Source organism: Rhinolophus hipposideros (genome assembly GCF_964194185.1).
Source record: "Rhinolophus hipposideros genome assembly, contig: HAP1_SCAFFOLD_71, whole genome shotgun sequence".
Taxonomy (NCBI): domain Eukaryota; kingdom Metazoa; phylum Chordata; class Mammalia; order Chiroptera; family Rhinolophidae; genus Rhinolophus; species Rhinolophus hipposideros.
Genome location: NW_027669346.1, coordinates 350,955 through 370,598, shown reverse-complemented (window position 1 = coordinate 370,598; position 19,644 = coordinate 350,955). Strand labels below are relative to the sequence as shown.

At 39.2% G+C, this 19,644-nt stretch overlaps 1 protein-coding gene across 3 annotated transcripts in view; it reads right to left on the bottom strand.

Moving 5' to 3' along the window:
• LOC308495624 (uncharacterized protein) overlaps positions 1-19,644 on the bottom strand; it is a 45,307-nt gene that overhangs the window by 23,718 nt on the left and 1,945 nt on the right. Inside the window, exons 2-6 of one of the 3 annotated variants that reach the window (XM_081080593.1) lie at positions 17,643-17,757; positions 17,308-17,481; positions 12,095-12,201; positions 10,643-10,780; positions 8,229-8,299 (exon numbers count right to left, since the gene is read on the bottom strand). In XM_081080593.1, the coding sequence (XP_080936719.1) occupies positions 8,229-8,299; positions 10,643-10,780; positions 12,095-12,201; positions 17,308-17,481; positions 17,643-17,757 (605 nt within the window). The remainder of the gene's footprint in view (positions 1-8,228; positions 8,300-10,642; positions 10,781-12,094; positions 12,202-17,307; positions 17,482-17,642; positions 17,758-19,644) is intronic. The other 2 variants (XR_013993017.1, XM_081080594.1) reach the window with 2 other exon arrangements.

Below are 19,644 nucleotides of genomic sequence, written 5' to 3'. Positions count from 1 at the left end.
TGGTGGGCAATTAATACATGAAGAACTTTTACTTCCTCTCCTATATATATGTGTGTATATATATTCATATTTATATATTCATACATATATACGTACACATATGTATGTACATGCATGTACTTATGCATGTTTGTATGTATTATACATTTATATCTAATGAGAGAAAAATAAACGTGATGTGCAATCATTTGATAGCTACAAGTCAAGTGCTACTTACAATGATTGTAATCCTTACCAAACCCATCGGAGTGAACGAAAATGGTATCAGTAGTAAAATCACTATCATAAACTAACACGGTCCAATTTAAATAGCATGATTTTTCTGCACTTCTGTCATGAAGAGCAGTTAGAAGAGAGTCCACTTGTTTTGCTCTGACACAGTACCGCTGTGCCGCTCTTCAGTCAAGGGTGTTCAGTTTAGGATGAAACACCCTGTCATTAGCAGCTTAGTCAAAGGCAGTCTGCTTTGCAGCACGGCAAAACACAGGAAACAGACTCTTTCTGGCCCTCTCTCCAGTGCAGGATAAGTATGAAAGACTTTGCGATTCCAGTTTTATCAAGTCTAACCCCTGAGACTGTTTCCCTCCATTGCTGGAGAATCTATCCGGCTCACCTCATAGAGCAGGAAGGTCCAAAGAGTTATTGCTGTACAGCAGCGTGTGATGCCATTTTTCTCATCCCTCCCCATAGTGGCAAATGTGTATAGAAATCATGGTTTTTTACCTTGTAAGTCATATGTCATCAAATCCTAAGCCGATGAATAACAGCAAACAAACAAACACCCCCCCCCAAAAAGACAAAGAGGTTATCTTGAATAACTACCTTCAATGACCCTGGAGTTTTAAGTTTTTAAACAGTCAAAAAGATGGCCACTGTATGATTCCAACTATATGATATTCAGAAAAAAACAAAACTATGAAGCAGTAGAAAGACGTGTGGCTTCCGGAGGTTAGGGAGAAGGGAGGGCTGAGGAAACGCCACAGAGGGTATCTAGTAGTGGATCTAGTCTGGGTGAGACTGGAAGGGGGGAGACCTGTCATTATACGTTTGTCAAACCCCACAGATTGGACCACAGCAAGAGTGAACTCTAACGTCAAGTGTGTGCTGTGAGTGGTCATGCTGAGTCAGTGCAGTTCATGGGTCGTCGTGAATGTACCACCCGCGGGCAGGGTGTCAACAGTGAGGGAGGCTCTGTGTGGACGGGGACATGGGTTTTGAGGGAACTTTCTCTACTCTCCACTCAATTTTGCCCTGAACCTAAACCTGCTCTAAAAACGAAGGCTTACTAATTAAAAAAAAAAAAAGTTTTCCACTGAACCTGCTATTACCAGATATGAACACATTAATGCTATTTTCAAAATACAGTCACCTTGAAAATGAATATAAAGATCCAGTATCAGAATATGATTATTCACCCAACCGAATGAAGCATATGAAAAGCCATAAACAAAGCAAGTGATTTTTGGAATACTTACACAAGAAAATCACTGATAAACGTGACTGAACATCTCGCATTAGCATGCTGAATAGGGATGCCAAGTGAATCAAAATGGAATCGTCCCTGTACTTACAGGACAACTTTGATTCTCATTGTAAATCAAAAATCATTGTGCTGATTTTATTCAAAAGCTATATTGAAACATTAATCACACAAAAAGATTGTAATTGCCATGGTTATTGCCATAGTAATGTATGTACAATACCTTTGAAATACTCACGAAAAGGCAAAAAAGTAACCAGCACTGCAATTTTTAATGGATGATACAACCAAAACCAGTACCAAGGCACGTCACCATATTACTTGCTATTAAAATAAAATTTTAAGCTACACCAAAAATTAAGTCATGCCTATAACTGCTGTGCAGAAAAGATTTCATACAGCAGGCCTGACTGCTATCCTTTGAAAGTCCTGCTTGAATGGCTGGCCCTTGGCTGGTATCTGGAAACCTGCATATGGGGAGGGTTCCCACCATTCCCTAACTAAGTGTGGCTCACCGTGCCTGAAATGCTTGTACGAACAAGGTGGTTCATGCTGGACACTCGCTTTCCTTCTGGGAATCAGGAATGTTAGCACCTGCTAGGGGGACGCTGCCTATGTGACTGGCGTGCCATGAAAGCACTCCATGAAGGCACTGAGTCTAATGAGACTCCGGTACCACTAGACAGCATTTCACATGTGGTGCCAGAATTTAACAGTGGGGAATTAAGCACATCCTGCTAACTCCACAGGACATGCGTCTTAGAAACTTGCGCCTGGTTCCCTCCTGTCAGACACTGTCACATACACCTTTTCTCTTTGCTGATTTTGCTCTCACTGTAATAAATCACAGGCATTAGTACAGCTATAGGCTGAGTCTTGTAAAGTGCTCTAGTGAATAACCAAACCTAGGGGTGGTGTTAAGAATCTCTAATAAATGGCATTATATGAAATTTTCATTCTTTGGGTTGATGCTTTCTACATGATTAAGGTCAGAAGGTGATTTTGCAGATTACCTATCATTAAATTTGTTTTTTTTTTATTCTTCTTTTGCAGATTCCTGTAGAGCTAGATATATTTGAATAAAGGCATAAAGAGGATAAATGAAATGATGTCAGAAAATACTGTAAAACAAGCAACCATCCTATTTTAATCAGAATAAAAAATAAAACATCCTAATGACAACATGTTCTATCAGTTCCTATATAGCAAATGAAGAGATCACACTGTCAATTTTCTACAACTAGGTAGGGTTTATGTCCTTTTTATAAGAGTTATGAATCAATCAAGTAACTGGGATAATTACAGAAAAACATATAACTATCACTTGTAGTATAATAATGTACACTGATTATAGAGTTCCTTTGCTTTCTAAACCTCTTTATTGCTTATAAAACTAAAAACATAGCTCTAGTATGAAAAAGCAGTGGTTAACAGAATATGTGAAAAGGAAACAAAAAATTATATCCATGTAGGATGAGTTACCCATGGATATACCAAGAAACTCAACATTCAGAGGAAAAAAACGTGTCTTCCCTATTGACCTGCTGTTCTTCTCTCTCCATCTGATAATGTCCTAGTCACTCTTCTCATGTCCCATTGAAATGCTAGTGCACATTCTGGAAACCTAGGAATCATCTTAGTTTTCTCACTCCCCACTAACTTTTTACATTCAATCATCACTAAATTGTATTAACCATAACACTCTCCAGGCTCTGCTTTATTTTTCCACAGCCACTGCCCTAGTCAAACAGGGGCTCTTAGCAGATGGCTTTCACAGGGGGAAGAAATGAAACACCACCGACTCTTATTGTTGCTTCCTAAATGAATAGGATTTATTTTCAGCAAAACAAATGAGAAAGACATTAGCCAGCAAAGACCAACATGTTAAATTGAATAAATTAACCTTCCTGACTTTTTTTTCTTTCAAAATGGATGGGTGAAAAATATCACAATGGACTGATACTAGTCCAAGGAAGTAAAAGCTTCCTTTGTCTGCCACTTATTTTCATGTGCTTTTCTTCAATCTATCCTCTATGTGAGGGGCCAGCAAACTCCAACCTGCCATCAATTTTTGTAAATAAAGCTTTACTGTAGCACAGTCTTGCCTATTCAGTTGGCCCACGACTGCTTTCACACCATGATGGCAGATTTGAGTAGGTATGACAGAGACCACATGGCCTAAAATCAGGCCCTTTACAGAATAAGCTTGCTGGTCCCTGCTTTATACCACAACCAGAGTGTCCGAATGCCGTCTCATCTTGTTCCTAGTCTGCTCAAAACTCTCCCATGATCCCTGCAGTAACCATTGCTGAGTCCCTGCCCACTTGCCATTTCTTCATCTTCATTCTCACTGGAGAACCACAATGCTGTGTGGATATTTACTGTCCCAATACACAAAGAACATGGCCTCTCTCCAGCTCCACAAAGAAAAATGATTATACTAAGCTAATCACAGTGACTGCTTTACCCCTAACTGCTGTGGGAACCAGCATGTGCTGTACCCTAGCCTGGAAATGTTAAGGGATATACTGGCAGCCTCTCAGTCTTCTTCCTATTTAAAAGAATCACATAGCTGAACATCACCGTTTATCAGGGAAACAGATATCAAAACCACAGAGCAATACCACCTCATTACTCTCAGATGGCTACCATCAAAATGGCACCATATAACAAATGTCGGCAAGGAAGTGGAGGAAAGGAAAAACAGAGCCTGCACTGTTTTTGGATTTGTAAATTGTTATATTCACTGGGGGAAACAGTATGGAGATTCCTCAAAATATCAGAAATAGAACTGCCATGAGATCTTGCAATTCTACTTCTGGGTATTTGTCCAACAAAAAACAAAACAGTAATTTGAAAAGACATCTGCACCTCTATGTTCACTGCAGCAGTATATATAATAGCCAGGATATGGAAGCAACATAGGCGTCCTTCGATAGATGAATGCATAAAGAGGATTTGATATGTGTGTGAGGTGTGTGTGTGTGTGTGTGTGTGTATACAGTAATACTATAACTGATATTAGAATAATTAACTCATCCTTAATATAACTGATATAATAATAACTCATCCATAAAAGATGAAATCTTGCCCTTTGTAACAATGTGGAAGTTCCTAGAGGTATTATGTTAAGTGAAAGAAGACAGAAAAAGACAAATACCTTATGATCTCATTTATATGTGGAACCTAGAAAAGCAAAACAAACAAAACAGAAACAGACCCATAGCTACAAAAAAGCAACTTGATTTTTCCCAGATGAAAGGGAGTTGAAGAGATGAACGAAAAAGAAAGTGAATGAGAAGTACAAACTTCCAGTGATGAAATATCTAAGCCACAGGGATGTAGTTAACAGCACAGGGAAAATATCAATAATATTACAGTCACTTTGAAGGGTGATAGATGCTTACTAGACATATTGTGGTGATAACCTCGCAAGGTATATCAGTGTCAAATCACTATGTTGTACACCTGAACTGATATAATGTGGTATGCCAACTATATACCACAGAAACGCAGTCCTTCAGCCTTTGGATATTGTCCTGTGAGAATATGATGCTTGGAGCCGTTGCTAATTAACCAGCCAGCAAATGAGACTTAAACAAAACACTGACAACCTCACAACTGAAACAGGGACAACAACAGGCAACTCATGGCATCACAGAACCACCAAAACCATCCTGGTGCCTCCTGTTGTAACCACTGTTAATTAGGTCACCTATTACCTGCAGCTAAACTATTCTAACTGATATATTTCCCAAGGCCTACAGGATAAGAGCAACTCCTTTCTCTAGAACTAAAGACTTTCTTAAGCTCGCCTTACCTAGGTGTTCACCACCTTCTCAACCATTCCCACAGCACGCTTTTTATACCATCAAAACTGAACTGCTTGTAAATCCTGCGAAGTTCACTGTGTATCTTAGCCTATGTCTGCAGTTCCTTCTGCCAAACCTGTAATCTTGATTATTGTTTCCCCTGCCCAACACGGTCCTGCCTCTTTATCTGGCCAACTCCCACTCACACTGCATACTTCCCTTAAATCCTACCCAGGTTTTTACAACCGAAATCATCATCATGGACATAAAGTGTCTGGCCCACGAGATCTGACAATTAGGTTCACGAAGTCATCCTAGAAAAAGTGCTGCATACCTCATTGCTGAATATCACTATGGTCACATTCTAAGTACTGCCCTTGGGAAGCTGTGCATCGATGCTAGTGCCTAGTCCACCCTTCAAAGCAATTTTGGAACTCTTTTTCTGGAATGGCCATCAGAGCTGTTGTTGTATTACTCTTGATGTCCCGAATGTCATCAAAATGTCTTTCTTTCAGTATTTCCTTTATCTTCGGGTAAAGAAAGAAGTCATTGGGGACCAGATCAGGTGAGTAGGGTGAGTATATCAATACAGTTATTTGTTTACTGGCTAAACACTCCCTCACAGACAGCGCCGTGTGAGCTGGTGCATTGTCGTGATGCAACAGCCATGAATAGTGGGCCAAAGGTTGAGGTTGTTTTCTTCTAACATTTTCATGCAGTCTTTTCAGAACTTCCAAAAACTAAACATGCTTAACTGTTTGTCCAGTTGGTACAAATTTATAATGAATAATCTCTCTGATATCAAAACAGGTTAGCAAAATTGTTTTGATTCTTGATTTGGACTGGAAGAACTTTTTTGGTCATGGAGAATTGGCTGACGTCCATTGTGCACTTTGATGCTTTATTTTAGAATCGTATTGGTATACCCAGGTTTCATCACCAGTGAAAACACGGCTCAAAACATTGTCTTGCCTCTCCAAAAGGTCTTGGCAACCTTTGACTCTCCTTTGCTTTTGTTCATCGGTGAGCCCCTTTGGATCTATTTTTGCACACACCTTTCTCATGCCAAGATTTTCAGTTAAAATTTTCCTAACTGTTTCTGTATCGATGTTTACTTGGTCTGCTATGCTTCTCACAGTCAGCCAATGATTTTGACTCACAATTCAATGAATTTTTGCAATGTTTTCCTCAGTTCTGGTCAATTCTGGCCACCATGACGTCTCTTCATCAGTGACACAATCTTTCCCCTCAGAAAAATGTTTAATCCATTTGTTCATGGCCGTTTTCTTCATGACATTATCCCCATGAACCTGGACTAACATGTTCCTGATTTCACTTCCACTCTTGCCAAGTTTAACAAGAAATTTAATGTTTGATCATAGCTCTGATTCAAGCTCAGACAGCCTCGCAATGGCACACAAAAACATGCAACAACAACGAGCAAGACACTGCCACTCAGCAAGACACAGCCACACATCAACACAAACACAACTCTGAGACACTGATATACCAAGGTTATGAAACCTTACTGAGCTGTTTGTACAGTGCTGCCAATGTAAGCGCACGGTGGCAAGTTCTCAAACTTAATTGTCAGATCTGATACTACACACCGAATAACAAACAATAATGATAATTATAAGCTCTCAGTGGGCTCTGGCACCTAGTAAGCACTGTGTAAAGTATAATAAATAATAAAAATGACAATAATAAGAACACGCCCTTGGAGGTAGGGACTGTGGTTTTAAAATGCTTGTCTTCTACAACATCAAAATAACACTTAGTGCCTAAAAGACACCTGATGGTTACACAGCAAATGGCTGCAGAGGCAAATAAATAAATAAATGAAAAGATCGCCCTTGAAAATTCTGTTTTAAGAAACCATAGAAATAAACCAGGGACAGCTCTAAAGTCTTAGGGGCACATTAAAGATCAAATTCCGTTTCATCTCTGTGTTTCCTATAACTTGCAAAACCACCGACACAAGTGCTTTGATAGAGGTCTACTAAGTTAAAGGGGTCCTCGGGCATTTCAGATTGCACAGTGCACAAGGTGCCACATTCAGTGAGTAGAATAGCGTTTTTGTCATTGTGAAACTTTTCTGTACTTTTATTATAATCTTTTGAGTCCTAAGTTAGGCTATGGGAACATTTATTATGATTATCTTTTGACTAGTGGCTACAGAGCATATTGTTCTAGAGAAATTACACTGTCATGACAACTATCCAACTAACAGAAGAAAACATCTTCTAATGAGGTCAACATGTCTCACTCTGTTTTGACTTATGAGGAAAAAAGGTGATAATAGTGAGACCTTGTTGGCATATCCACATGGAAAATAACCCATGCTTCTCAACAAGGCACAGCTTTACTGACTTGTATCAGTAGATACGTTTTAAAAACAGTCTCACTGCGATTCCTTCACACTGGCTAAGTTTTGCAGCTCTTATTGTTTGCCATTTGTTTGTGGGACTAGGAAGGTATTGTTGAGTTCCTAGTTTTAGTTACATTATGGTGAGACAAACCACAATGTAATAACAAGAATTCAATCACTACATGTAATCCATTTGCTGTAAAATTTAAACAAATATTTATTTTTACAAGTCCAACTTATTGACCAACTTATAAGGTGATTATAGAAGCAACATACAACATACTAATTTAAAAATCATTTTTCTTATTTACATAAATATCATATGGGATTGTAGGGGTCATGACTAGATAAATGAGTTTCTTTTCTCTCAGATTTTAAATTACCTACAATTAACTTTTATAATAATTCTGAATACTAGACTATGAAGAAAGACATTAACTAACAAAGAAAAAATATACATGCAATATACACATTTTTTTAACAGCTCTTTCAATAGCAAAACTTTCTTAGTCTTACTGTATGTCTGGTAGGACCACAAAGAATACTTCACCATTAAGAGTCTTACCTCGACTGTTACTGTCAGAAGACGTTTTACATCTCCTTTCCTTTTTATAATCAGAAATTAGTTGGGCGTTGCTATGTATAAAAGAGGTGAGAATATTACTGTTTTAATACTGACAGGAAAACATTTATCAAAACATGGAATTCTTAGAGTATTTCAGGTAATGTCTGAGCTAATATAAAAACTTGAATTATCCCATACGCTTCAATTTTGTAAGTTCTAAAGACAAACAAATAAAGAAACAAAAACTCATAGACACAGACAACAGTTCAGTGGTTGTCAGAGAGTAAGTGGAAGAGGGGATAGTAGAAAAGGGTAAAGGGGGTCAAACATATGGTGACAGAAGGAGAACTGACTCTGGGTGGTCAACACACAATGTGATATATAGACAATATATTAAAGAATTGTACGTTTGAAACCTATGTAATTTTACCCCTATTGTCACCCCTATGTCACCCCTATAAATTTAAGTTAAACCCCTATGTCACCCCTGTAAATTTAAGTTAAAAAAACCCATAGTAAGTTGCACAAAATGTTTCTTAAGCATGTGATTAAAGAAGACAAAAGAGCAAGGTGAACCAGTCATGCTGAGGGCAGCATAGTTCAGTCAGTTAATTAGAATTAGCAGGGGCGAGAGTTGAGAACTCAGAAATCCTAGTTCTATAGCCCACAAGATCCGTTTTCGGGGAAGTCACCGCTGTTAGGCTCAGAGCTTTCCTCTACAAACCAAGCATCTCACTGCCTTATTTTACAGGTTGTCAGAGGATCAAATAGGTAATACAGCAAAATGGTAAGGCAATGGAATAAGTATTTTTGAGCTTTAGTTTTTGAAATTATTTTGGAATTCCAAATAAACCTAATGTGTGCTTTTCATAGGTTCTATTTAACATTCAAATGTTGCAGTTTACAGAAAATGTTTTTAATTTTGGTTATCAGCTACTCTCTTTGTGGTTTGTAATTCAGTACATCTCAGCTATTATGTAATTTGTAATTAAATGCGTTTAGAAATATGTTACCTCAATAAGGTAGATAACATAACTGCCCCTATTATCGTAGCTAATCACACCAGTGGCAGAAAAGTCACAGAAGTCAAGACCTGGCTTGGACTACTTCCGTCTCATGTCTACCTCCTGAAACTCTGACCTCTCAGATCTTTCTAACCTTCCTAGGCATCCCCAGTTGACTTGGAAGATAGAACACATGCACACTCATGAGGCGTGGAAGGGGTGCAGCTATTCTAACACCAAGTAACCTCCTTTAGATCCAGAGCTTTCTGTTTACTGGCTTCCGTGTCAGGCAAAACTTTAAATACTCTGAAACCTGAGGGAGAGTCAAGTCACTGGCCAGATTTTCATTATTTTGGAAAACAGATCACTGAGCCTCATCTTAACTAAGGAATCACAGGCAACTTAGTGTCTACTACTCTGGGAAAGGCGTATGGGACCTTCCAGGACCTAAGGAAAGATACTCCATGGGATAGCAAGTGGCCTTGGGGTACAGATCTGGTAACAGGAGAAAGGAAAGTCTGATCTTTTCCTGCAGCATTACTGGCACCTCTCTGACAGCTCAGAAAGTTCCAACTAACATGTGCCGGCAGAAGACACAACAAGACACTCAAAAGGGTAAGTCATTATGAGGTTTGGGCTAAGATGTGGGCCCCGCATAGTTTTTCAGTGTTGGGGAAGGCTGTGTGTGGCTAAAGCTAGAAGTCCAGACTCCCGGGACAGGGAGCTGGTGCTCTGGAATAGGAGCTAAGGATGTAAGCGAGCATCTGCATGTCAAGTTAAAAATATCGCCACTTTGAAGTCCAAGTGTGGAAAACCATGGACACAGAGGACTCGGGATCAGCAAGGGAACCTTGGAGCATAGGGAGTCATGACGACAGGACCGTTTCTATAGCAACCGTGCAGCAACACAATCGATGGAAACCAATGAATGACCAGAATGACCTTCCTTCCCTCTCCATCTAACTTGTGAAAGAGGATGGTCCCCCTTGGACTTAGGGAACACTCTGGCTTCTTGAAAAATTCAAGAGGGGAGCATAGCCAATAGCCTCCAGAAAATAGAGAATTTCCTGCTAAACTGTACAATTTACACCCCCAAATAACTAGTTGGAAAAGTCAGAGAAGAGACATTATTGGTACCTGAAACACAGGGGTTATGCTTGGAATGAAATGGAGAACGTGGGGATCCCTAAAGATAAAGGTCTTCAAAGTTCTGGGATAAGGAATCTGTCCCTTCGCTACGTCTCACACGTCTGACTGTTTGTTTTCTGGCTGAGGATGTCTACTAACTCACTGCCATCCCCCCCCTGCCTGACCCCAGTTAGGACGTCTCACCTGTTCCCTAAGAAGTAACAGTGAAAGTGTCTGGAAGCCCAGTTTGTTGATAACTACCATTTCAATGTACACACTTACTCCGTCAAACCCTTAGATAAAGCATATTCTTCAGCAGTCCTTCCAATGTCATCTTGAGCAAAGACATCTGCACCTGCCTGAAGCAGAAGCCGGACTGTATTTGAGGACTTATTCTTTGCAGCAAGCATGAGGGCTGTTCTGAAATAACGGAGAGACAACTTCACCCTTAGGAACTTAAATTACGTAAACAGCAACATTGAGAGACTTTACCAAGTTCAATATATTGCTTATCTGTATAGAATTGACCATTTACATGCTTAAGTGTTCATCTTTGTAAATTATGTCCAAATTGTGTCTAAAATGAAGGGACATAAAAACAACAACAAAAAAAAAGCCTCTTGCTCCACTTGGGTATTACCTAGAAGGTGCTAATTTAAAGTTCTCTAATAGACAAGTAACTCTGCTGAGGTCACTTATCTGAAGTAGGTGAAGATTTCAATAAAGAATTTCCCATTTCTTCCTTAGTCTTATATATGGTACATCCAAAGTCAGCTAGAAGTCAGGCAAGTTAAAGCTACTTGGCAGGCTCAAAACAATAATATTAGTACTAATTCTAGTAAACATTGTCATCATTGAGTTAACGGTGCTCATAAGCATGTGCTGGGCACTGAATCACATGCCAGGTCAAGACACACGACCATACTTGAAGGAGATATTATTTCCCTCGTTTCCACATCGGGAAACATGTTTGGTGATGACAGTAATGTTCCCATGGTCACACACGTGACACATAGGAAAGCTGAGCATTGAAGCCAGTCTTGAGTGAACTGAAAGCCCATCTCTTTTTTAATCACCCATCCATGACTTGTTTCATTAAAGAAGAAGTTTATTCAGTTAATGCTGTCTTTCTCCCTTCTACCCATACCAATTAAAAATGATAAAAAAAACCATCAAAATAGACTAGAAACGAAAAAGGATAAAAACTGAGGAATATCTGGTAGTAGTAATACACAGTCACTTAGGGCAAACCCTATAACATCAGTATTCCTTGAAGAAAACAATTTAAAGCAGTCATCCAAACAACAAAATCAACTCCTATTTACGTTTAACGTGCATCTTTTAAGGAAACCTGAATACACAGTAGAGGTTAAAAAAAACTGTCAGAGAGACTAAATCCAATATTGTATCATAAACTAAGTTAGAGTCCATACTATACAAAACTAGTAAAGTTACTGTGAAAACCCTTTAGCTAATATAATACCATGTGACCAAAAACTGCAATGACAAATGACATCAGTCGATATCATAAATGAATATGAATCCTGTAGGCTACGGTTCTTCCTGTTCACCAGGCAGAATAATTGCTTTTCTACCTAACTGACGATGTGCTGATATTTTTCACTTTGAAATTATAGGTTAATCCTCTTCTTCTTAATTTAATCTTTCTGACTTGAGTAACTGTTACCGCTCTAAAACAGTTCTAAGTTAAAAAAAAAGAACAAACAAATGTACCTTTTCCACTTATCAACTGCATGTATGTTTGCATGTCTCTCGAGTAAAAATTCCACCATTTTCCAGCGGTCCTTATACACAGCAAATAAAAGTGGTGTAAAATCAAACTGTAAAACAGAGAAAACAATTTATAGCTTAAAAAGCTAGATAGTTCTAAATTGAATTTGAAAACTCATAAAAGATCCTCTAAACTTGAACATACACTAGAGAAAGTAAATAAAAAGTAGCCCTCTGTGTTGTCATCTGCTGCTCCTTCCCTTTAAAATATCCTCCTCCTTCCTCTCTAACAGATGGACTTCCACCTCATTCTCCAGAACTCCCTTCAAACACTGACAGTCCTGGTGCCAAGAACTTTGCTCCCATCACAATCTCTATCGCACTATACTGCAGTTATTTTATCGTTCCCCACCTGAACCCAGAGCTTTCTGAGGGCAGGGGCTATTCTTCATCCCTGTATCTCCAAGTTCGAAAACATAGACGTAAATGCTTTAAGTCGTTTTATTGAATTGATAACCTAAATAATTATTTCTGGGGTAGAGTTTGTTACATTATATTCCAAAGAATATGTACTTTAGCAGAAATTAATTACTGTGCCCCAGTAGGAATATTCCAGAAAGATCACCGGTATTTGAGAAATATAAAACTGTGCTTTATATGGCTATTACTAAAGAAGTGTTTCAGGTCGCTTAATCCCGATTTGACAATACTTTTCTGTGGCAAACATTAACATCTGAAGTATCATAGAATTTCAGGGATACAGTTTGGAGAGCTTTCCAACAGAAGTGAAGGTTTTCTGCAGTTTATACAAACTTGCTTGCTTCTCTTCTATCCATGTTCTCAGGATCCCAGATGTCAACTTCAGGCTCTCCTGCTCCAAAAGGGTCACTAAGGAAATGGACTCTAAATTAAAAAGAGTTAGGCTTCAAATGACCTTTGATTGCTTATCACTAAATGGTCCATGGGTTTTCTCCCATTATAAGACGATGGGATTTTATCTTGGCTGTTGGTAAGCTCAATGTGAAATTTTATTCTCAGTTGCAAGGATAATCTTGGGACCCCAATGCCTATCTACTTTTTGAAAAAATCTGTTTTTTATTCTGTTTCTATTTTAATTGCTACTTAAAATTATTTTATAGCTCAGGCAAAATATAACTCCGAAATAAAACATCATGGCTTATCAGTTAACGTTTTAATACTGATCTATATGGATGATTTTTAGCATCATGAAAGTGACTAAATCACTTGCATTTTTAAGGAACCACGTTGAGGAGGATGATAGAATACTGCCTGGACTATGCATAACATCTACAACTATAACCATCATTGACCTCATAAGACTTAAAGACATTTCAATGGGTATGATTATTTATAGGACGTATAATGATAAAGGAAGTGTTTTGTTTTTTGTTTTTTTTTAAAAGAAAAACAACTTAGGAATTCTAGCTTGAAAAACTCAGTCTCATTCTAAGGTGATTAATACAGAATACGTATAATAAATCAATATAGACTGTCTTGAAAATCTTGAAGCGTTTATCAAAATATTCTATAAAACAGGAATCGCACACTCCAGTGCTTACGGAGGCAAAGAAGGTGACCCAAGTAAGTGAAGAAGCCAGGTGGGGACAGTAGCACACTAGGGAACACATGTCTCATATAAGAGGCGCAGCCTCGCCACAGGACACCCATCTGTAGTCAGGGCTCAAGGGGACCAGGCTTGATTCTTTAGGAGAAGCTTGACATCCTTATTTCTTCATGAGTCTCCAAAACTTTCGATGTTCACTCAACATATGGAGGTAAACTAAACATATCAAGGAGCCATAATTAGTCCGTGGCCCACTTGGGATGTTTTATCTGCTGTTTCCAAACGTTTGTGTATAATGTGAATATTTGTATGTAAAATCTTTCTGTTTTTTAGTATCATATGCTTCATTAAAAAACTGGGCCCCAACATGCAATAAAACTGTCATTTAGACTCATTACACCCACTTCAAGAATTTTTCCCATTCTTATTCAAACCATAATCTATTTGTATTCATTTTTCAGATTGTTAATCCAATGGACAATTACATTATAGGACTGCTGACACTAAATTATTGACACTTCCCATCTGTATTGCTACTAACTTCATGGGATTTCATGTTTAAACCTACCATCGTGATTATGCCACGGCTCTATGAATTTCACAGACATACTGAGAGAATTTATCACACACTTTCGATCATTGCAGCATCATTTACGGTGGCCAAGGAGTGGAGACAACCAAACTGTCCTTCAACAGATGATTGGATAAAAAAGATGTGGTATGCATACACAATGGCATACTACTCTGCCATAGAAAAAATAAAATGCTGCCCTTTGGGACAACACGGATGGACCATGACATTATTATGCTATGCAACACAAATCGGACAGAAAAAGTCGAGGACCATCCGACTTCACTCATATGAGGGATATTAAACTGAAAGCAACAGACGAACAAGACAAGGAAACAAAAACTGATAGACACAGACAACAGTTCAGTGGTGACCAGAACGTAAGGGGGGGACGGTGGATAGTAGAGAAGGGTAAGGGGGGGTCAAACATACAGTGAAGGCAGGAGAACTGACTCTGGATGGTGAGCACATACTATGACATACAGATGACGCATTATAGAAATGTACACTTGAAACCCATTTAAATACAATAACCATTGTCATCCCAATAAATTTAATTAAAAACAAAGAAAAGAAAACTGGAGATTTACAGAACAACAGGCAAAAAAAGTAGGTTCACAATTTCCTATTACTGCAGGAAAACCCTGCGTGCAGTAAGCATTTGTTGATCTAACAACCTGAGCACAAACAAACATGCAAAACTCTTAAAGGGCCCGATTCTATGCATTAGGAGACCACCCATCAGCAAATTTCTAAAGATTCTCTGAGCACCAGTGAATGACTGATGGCTGAAAGGAAAAAGGTTTTCTTCTTTAAGCCAGCAGGTACCGCCAATGATATTTCCTTCCACTTCTCGAGCCCAGAGGTACAGACAGTTCAAAAGTCAGGCGAAGAGTGTTGGGAAGGAGAGAGCTGAAGGAGAATCACCTCTCACACTCCACCTCTTCTAGAGATTTCTTAAGTATTTGAGATCTGCGAATTGATACATTGCACTAGTAGTTCTTAACCAAGAGTTGTATCAGAATCTCAGGGAGATATTTCTAAACAACACATGTCCAGGCCTTATTAGCTTTCCATAGTCAAAACCTTCAGGAAGAGCCTAGCTTGTAAATGGTTTCCAAGTTCCTAGGGTGACTGTGATTCGCCAGCAGAATTCTAGCCGAGAAGTAGTCCGGGAGACGATCCCTTCGGTCTCTTCTCTAGCCTAAGTCACCAATTTCCTCTGACATTGACGATTAGGCCAAATAAAAGTGGAAGAGACATGTCACTTATGAAAACCACACTTAATTTCCTGGGTAGGAGTGGAAACGGGATTAACAATTAAAATGCAACTTGATTTCATTATTGCTAAACCCCTTACTTCTCATGGGACAGTCTACATTTCACAGCAGAGTTTAGACTCTTCCCTAGGTGGCTCTTTCTGCCAGAACAGATGACATGTCACTTAATTGTCTGTCCTTCCCTCCTTTCCCACTTAATTGCCGCCTGTTCACTGCAATCTGGTGGATTCGGAGCCTTCCCAGATGTGGTCTCAGGGAAGTTTAAAACTCACTAACTCTCTCTCAAAACTAAGGATTATTATCCCCCAAAACTGAAGAGGACCTTGACTAAGCACATAAACTGAAGAAAAACAAAAATAAAAAGCCTCTTTTTATTAATTAAACTTATTGGGGTGACACTGGTTAGTAAAATTACGTTGGTTACAAGTGTCATTTCTATGATACAGCATCTGTATGTCGCATTGTGTGCTCACCACCAGAGTCAGTTCTCCTTCCACCACCATATGTTTGACCCCTTTTTCCTCATCTATCTCCCCTCCCCCCTTTACCCTCTGGCAAATATTGAACTGCTGTCTGTGTCCATGAGGTTTTGAAAAACCTCTTCTTGTTATTTCCCTTCAATAGCCAAATTTCCAAATTGCCCTGCATATTTCTGATGGTTATTTCCTTTCCCTTTCCTTTTTCCCTCTTAGGCTTTAGCCAATGAGTACTAAATAGCTTTATATAAATCGTTTGTTTATAAAAAAAAAAAAAATTGTCAACAGCGGGAAGATTTCTATGATATTGTAAAATGCTTTTTTGTTTGTTTGAGTTTTAAGGTAAAGCCAATTTCAAAGGCAAATTTTGCCTTCCTACATTGTTTTGCATTAATTGGAAAACAACTCGGACGTGAAAAAACACTTAAAAAAGGAAGTGTTGCCTGTAACAAGTTTTGTTTTCACACGTAATTTGTCGTAAGTGCATAAAAGAGAGCTGTGCCCTCTACTGCTACTTTAGAGGTATCATCACGTAAAGTAAAATTTTAGAAAATTAAGTTCCAACTGTTTGCATTCAGGGAACGCTTGAGCTTCCAAAAATGTAAAATTGACCCTTCCTCTGTCAACCAAGGGCATTCCTGCTGGGGTTGCAGTGGCGAGCAGTGATGTACGTCCAGGAACAAAAAGGGGTGAACGCGTCCCCATCACCTGCTCCCTCTGTACACCTAAAACCTGCCCAGCACCTCCACAAGGCTGAGCAGGAGCCCCACTCCGAGGTGGAGACCTCAAGGGGGGCCGTGGCTGGCAGAGTGGCTAGGAACGCAGGTGGATGCCCTTGCTGGATGTCCAAACGTGACTGGCCTTCCTGCCCTAATCTTCAGAATCCCCGAGGCCTGGGGTGCTCAGGGCCAGTGTCCTGCTGCTTCCCCTCCCTACCTGCACACCCCCAGCTCCCTGGCGGGACCCAGGCTCCACTCCTCCTCCCACCCACCCCCAGGAACACCCATCTCTTAGGCCCTGCCCTGCAGCAGCCACCCCCACATACTTCCCTCCCCCGGGGTCTTCAGTCCTTGGTGTGAGTGAACCTGGCACCGACTCCTAAGCAGTAACAGGACTCTTACAGGACAGAACTGGGCCCTTTCTGTGGCCACCCCATTTCCCCTTCCTGACTTGGCTTTGGACTTGTTTCTATGGCGACAGGGCCAGGTGTACAGCATGCTGTATATATCGACTAGAAATAAAATGCTTGTGGCTGAAACACATGTATTACAAATATTGTGTAAATACAGTCTGTGGATCTATACCTCATTGGTTGCTTCCATGTCTGCCTGGTGTTGCAGCAGCAGTTCAGCTATCGCGGTGTTGTGCCCCATGGCCGCGTAGTGGAGAGCCGTGTTGTCACGGAAGTCCTTCACATGTGGATCCGCTCCATGCTGTAGTAGGATTGTTGCACACTCCTCTTCCTGGCACTCCACGGCCTGTCAGGATACGTCATTAAATGAACGGTAAATTATGGGAATTCAAAGTAAGCATTCCACAAGTTTCCACAATTAGTTATAGTTGATTGAAACTATTTCATTTTTATTCTAAATAGTTAAATAAAATCCATCTCCTGTTGACAGACCTGGCTACCACATACCTTTATTAGAGCTGTCTTGTTTCTGTTGTCACCGAAATTCATCTGGCATTTTTTCTCTGCTAGAAGAGTCACCACTTCCTCATGGCCAAAGGCGCAGGCCAAATGGAGAGCAGTCCTATGAGGGTGAGAGGACATTTAGGACATTACAGGGCACTGTCTCAAACATGCAGCTCTGCACGCAATTGTAAACATGACGCGCCACTCCAATGCCTTCAGAACCAACATGGAGTTTTCTTCTGCACAAAGTACAATATTCACGAGCTCTTGTTACTCGCCACACTAAGGACAGAGCAGCCTATGTGACTACAGAGAGCATGCCCTGGGGAATCAGCTCAACTCGGGTCTGATCCTAATTTAACTCGACCACTTATTAGCTGTCCCTTAGCCTTTGTGTGCCTCCATTTCCTCATCAACAAAATGGGGATAAAAACTGTAGTTAACATCACAGGACACTGTTGTGGGCTTACATGGGAATCTATGCAAAGTGTTTACTTAGGTTCCTAGCACAAAACACACAGCTCAATAACTCTTTGGTAATATTATCAGAATCATTACCATCACTACTACTTTAAAAGACAACATTTCAATTAAGTAAAATGATATCATTCCACCTACTTTGCAGCTGTGTTTTAAGGATTAAGAAAGAACACTGTATTTCAGTGATTCTAAGATGCTTCTTTTCTCATATTTTAACACCTCTGACTCTGGAAGGCAATGTATAATTCAGAATGCCTTGAAAGTATAGTTGGAGCATTTAAATAATTTCTTACTGGTATTTACAAGAACGGGCATCCTACCACCCTAACGTGAAGTGAAATAATGGAAACACACCAGACCTTCCTCCGTAGTTCTCATCATAAGTTGGCATCTAAATAAATGTTCATTCTTAAGAGCATCATGGGGAAAGAGGACTAACATCACCAAGAAATTCTTGTTTTGATTTTCAAGAAACCTGAAGCCAAAAGAGACTCAGCATTCAAGTGACTAGGGATGGCTCCTTTCATTGACTGTTTTGATTCATAGATTACATGAAAATCGGATGATTTCCAGTGATCGATACTCGTATTTAATACTATTGTACACTAGCTAAACAGCAAGTTTGGTCACTGTTCACAATGTCCTAACTGGAGAAATCCTTTTGTTTGAAACGAGGGAGGAAAAGCTTCAATGGATATTAGGTACTAATACTTCCATTTACAATTTTTCATTTCGCTCCTACTGGGCAACATAAAGTTTTTAAGGATGAAGAGGGCCTGAGAGATAGATTCTGAGAGTCCCGAGTAGACTGTGTCTGCTCCATAACAGGTATTCAGTGTATATCTGATGAATAAATGCATTGAAAGAAGGGATAACTACAGCTGGAGAGTTCAATGTTTTTAAACAAAATGTTTATAGTAATGCAGTACTTCTGCAATAGTAATAATCACTTATATGTGCTATTTTTGATTTCCATAAAGACAGAACCAAAATGATGAATCAAAAATCATTTAATATTATAGGTAGTGAAGCTCTATATAATAAAAAAATAAGTGTGTACAGAAATATAGATACATGAACTTCTACCAGCACAGATAAAAAGACTGCCTTTACTTTTGAAGAGGCTAAAAGTTGCCAGAAAATACCAATCTTTAAAAAAAAAATTTGGACATAGAAGTGAGAAATTGTTTTAATCTGTACAAGATGCATATTCCTGGGAATAATGAAATATTACCTGGGATTACTTTATTAATAACAAGCTGTTACTAGAATTCCTGTATATGTTCAGTGTAGAGATCAGATTTTTTAAAAAAGAAAATGTCACAGTACAAACACTCAGATATCAAGTTTGCACATATTTTTGGCTAAAATAACATCATAGTCTGTGTGTGTCTATATAATCAAAGGAATGCTTTCTCCTTTTCCAATCTACCAAAGTACATCTTTGCATGTAAACATGTATGTATTATCCATACCACCTTCAATGGTCTCAGGTAATTCCACCCTACAGACGCACTGCAATTTA